Source organism: Octopus bimaculoides, chromosome 8, assembly GCF_001194135.2.
Source record: "Octopus bimaculoides isolate UCB-OBI-ISO-001 chromosome 8, ASM119413v2, whole genome shotgun sequence".
Taxonomy (NCBI): domain Eukaryota; kingdom Metazoa; phylum Mollusca; class Cephalopoda; order Octopoda; family Octopodidae; genus Octopus; species Octopus bimaculoides.
The window spans coordinates 72150885-72154812 of NC_068988.1; the positions used below are offsets into that span (position 1 = coordinate 72150885).

A 3928-nucleotide genomic window follows, 5' to 3' on the forward strand; every position below is an offset into this window, starting at 1 on the left:
TATATTCCACTGTGGGTTTTGTCTCTTAGCTTTTTTTACTTTTGTTTCAACCGTCCAAATTATCTTAAATTATACGTGTATGTGCATACACACACACACACACACACACACACATACAATAATTTAGTATAGGTATAAATTAAAACGAGTTTAACAAGAATGATGTTGATACGGTGAACAAGTATTAGCAAATTTACCCATAATTCCGTATGTGTATCGTTTTCAATGTTTCTATTTACAGCGACAGATAAAAGAAAGTGTTTTTACATACGAAAAATATTTTTTCCTGTAGCGATTATGAGACGAAGTTGAAGCTTCATAGTATCCTAAGTAGACTCTAAGACAAATGGTAATATCGCCGGTCAGACCATCTGTCGTCTTCTAATCTGCTTTCTCCTTTCTGTTCTTGAGAAGCCTAATTTCACAATGTTGATGTTGGGGTAGTTTGTTACATATCCTAGTGTTCCAATAATTACGGGTAAAAACCTGGTCTTGCAATTCGAGTGGAGTAGCTGTAAATTATCTAACAGGCGTTTTCTTTTTCGCTAAAAGGTGTTTTGTGCCATGTTGCTTTTCTGTTATTTAACTGTGTTGCTGTAGTTGTGACCAGTCATATTACTTGTAGCCAACCTCTGCGTGGTAAAATCAGGTTTGAGAAGAAAATTATTACAATCTTGTATAAAAGCCTCCCTCCATCAATTCATCTGAAGCTCAACTTGTTATCTAATAGGGTTGATAGATGTGGCTCTAAAGTGGTAGATAGTATTTATCGTATTTCCAATGATTAGTCACCTACACCAAACATACGACTTGTCACAACGATCGGTAAGTACGTGTATATGCATGTATTTATAAACGTATGTATGTGTGTCTGTGTGTGTGAAATTACAGAATATATTTTGATCAAGCACTTCCACGGGGCAAGACAGAGAACAAACCCCTATTTTTAAAAGTTAGTACGTTATTGTTTTGTATCCTTTACGAAAACATTCACCCTTTAAATTTCCACATCTTGAAGATGTGCAGCGTTGTTCTAGAGAACATAGTCATTTGATATGGCTTAGGTTTGAGTGAGATAAACTAAAGAACTGAAAAGAATTAATGTGTCTGTAGCGTATGAATTATGCAAGAACTCTTTGTCTCCAATAATTTAAGTCTCTCCGCCTGTTGATCCAGTTGGTATATAACTTATCGTTTCAGTAATAATGCATTTAAAGCCGAATGCGTATATCGTCTAGTCAATTCGCAAACACATCAGCAATCTATCATAGATGTCTTCTTTCACGAGATATTTTTCAAGCAAGTATGTGTAGTTGAGTTTTGGAGTCAAAAACAATATGAGGACTATTTTTATCTTAAAGCTCTAGCGATGTTGTTATGATCTAATATTCAGCTCTATTACTTTTCCATGCTTATTTTATTCTAGATTGCTGTCTACGATATCAAGCCTACAATTCGCGCATGCGCATTTGTGTGTGCGTGTGTGCGTGTATAAAAAGGGTCAACACGTTTTCCATCATTGCAAGTTTTGTATTCATACAAGTTTTTACATATTCCATTTCAGTTGCTGGAATACTCATTTGGACCGAAGAATATTTTGGATTATTCGGGCTCCGTGTGTTATATCAGTTGGGGTGAGTCTCTTAACAGTTTATTTTCAAAACTTATTCATATAAATTATTTTGAAAAATTAAGAAATATAAATACAAAATGCACGAACAATGTCGCAAACAACTGAGAATATAGGGTTTGTATTCGATTATTTTATTTAAATTTGACACATTGGGAAGAAAAAATAGTCACGTGTTTGGTCCATAAAAGAAAGGGATTTGTCAACAATTTAACAAGTTACATTTCTTTTGTCTGGTGTGGGTTCTAACAGTGAGACTTAAGGAGAGTATTTGTGGTCAAGTTGTAAATATTCGGAAAAAAACTCATTCAATTTTTTTTTTAATGTCTATGTAGGCGCAGGCGTGGCTGTGTGGTAAGAAGCTCGCTTCCCAACAACATGCTTTAGAATTCAGTCCCTCTGCGTGACACCTTGGGCAAGTGTCTTCAGCTATAGCCTCAGGCCGACCAAAGCCTTGAGTAGATTTGGTAGACGGAAACTGAAAGAAGCCCGTCGTATATGTGTGTGTGTGTGTGTGTCTGTGTTTGCCCCCCACCATCGCTTGACAACCAATTTTGTTGTTTACGTCCCTGTAACTTAGCGGTTCGGCAAAAAAGAACGATAGAATAAGTACCAGGCTTACAAGGAATAAATCCTGGGGTCGAATTATTCGACTAAAAGGGCAATGTTCCAGCATGGCCGCAGTCCAGACTGAAACAAAATAAAAGAATAAAAGAATTGTATTATTTATAATATAATTTATATTGTATATAGTTTTGAAGTAGTAATAGTAAAAGAAAACAGATTATGACAGTATGTATCAAAGAAATATGTACTTAATAGCTATGGACTTCATGAGTTTAAATATGACTGTATGCCGGGGAATCTCACGTTTAGCTGAACCAAATTAAACTTTTCAACAGATGAAAAGTCATTCCTCTCTCCCCACCACCACCGCCACCGCCACAGTATACAAACTCGTGAACTCGTTTCCTCGCACTGTTTTCTTCTCTCCGAATTAAGTTACATGAGTGTATGCAACATCAGGTCTACGAAAGAATTCTTTTTATCAATGAATTTCTAACAGAAAATTAGTTTAAACGAATCATAGGTGAAGGTGTTTTACTGAATGGAGAAAATTACCGCTGGCTTGTATTTCACTTAAACTAGTAGATCGGTAACGATCCAAGGCAGGGCTTTTTTGTTTAGCTGCAGAATTTTAGCACATTAGTTTCTCGTAGTCGAAACACAACAAATCATTTAGTCAAATAGTTCTGAATTATTTTCAGGTAGCAGTGAATTGTGTTCCCTTTAACTTAGTAACCATCTTGATTATTTCCGATGGAAATGTAATTCTGTGTGAAGTATAGGCTTATACATTTTGTATTCCTCCTGCTTCTGCCTCTACCATGTGAGCCATTGTTTCTCCTGACTATTTCTATGTAGATATTACACATAAGCACGCATACATAGATTCATTTTCTTTCGTTTTAGCTTTAGAGGGAATATTTTATTTAGAATTAGAATCAAGCGGTAGTGAGGAAGAATTAAGTTCATTTAAAGATTATCAAGAAATTTTCCTCACCTACATTTCTGAATCTTTCGTGGTTATATCTTAATTTCCCCGATATAAGTATTTTAAATCCATAAATATGAGTATCATTTCTTCTCATACAAATTTTCCGATTGTATATATGGTTAAATATCTTACAGATAACACAGGTCACCGACTTTTGCAGAATGGAGAAGTTTGAAAATACTGCTTACTTGTATTTCATTTAGGACAGTAGATTTATCATTATTGAAGTCATATGTTGAACAGTAATTTTTTATCTGGATAACCTTATTAAAACACTACATATCCTTTGCTTACTTAACTGTGAAAGATTTTGTTGTTAGCAGACAATCGTCTTTAATTTCTTTAGTCACCATCTGCGTGTTCAGAATCAGTGAGGACGAAAAGATAGCCTCTTCGAGAATATATTTTCGAAAAAACTTTTCAGACAGACAAGCCTCACGATACTTTTAGAAAACTAATATAGTAACATTAGGTCAAGAGAACTACCGTAACATTGTTTTATAACAATGCGATACTTCGTTTAGAAAAGCGTTAAAAAATATAATAGAAATCGAAAGCCTTGAAACTACATTTAACGACGTAACTTTCTTAAATTTTATAGGGAATGCTCCGTCGTAGCAAAAGCACAAAAATTATGTAAATTTAAAAATTCTAAGTGAACACCACAAATCATTCACTCAGAGAGTTGTAAAGTGTATCGTAGATATAAGCGAATCCGTGTGTGTGTGTGTGTGTGTGTG

General features: G+C 34.8%; 1 protein-coding gene across 1 annotated transcript in view; it reads left to right on the top strand.

Moving 5' to 3' along the window:
* The window catches only part of LOC106884341 (glucagon-like peptide 1 receptor), a 224519-nt gene that overhangs the window by 196988 nt on the left and 23603 nt on the right, over positions 1-3928 (top strand). Inside the window, exon 9 of the mRNA XM_052970164.1 lies at positions 1565-1634. Within this exon, the coding sequence (XP_052826124.1) occupies positions 1565-1634 (70 nt within the window). The remainder of the gene's footprint in view (positions 1-1564; positions 1635-3928) is intronic.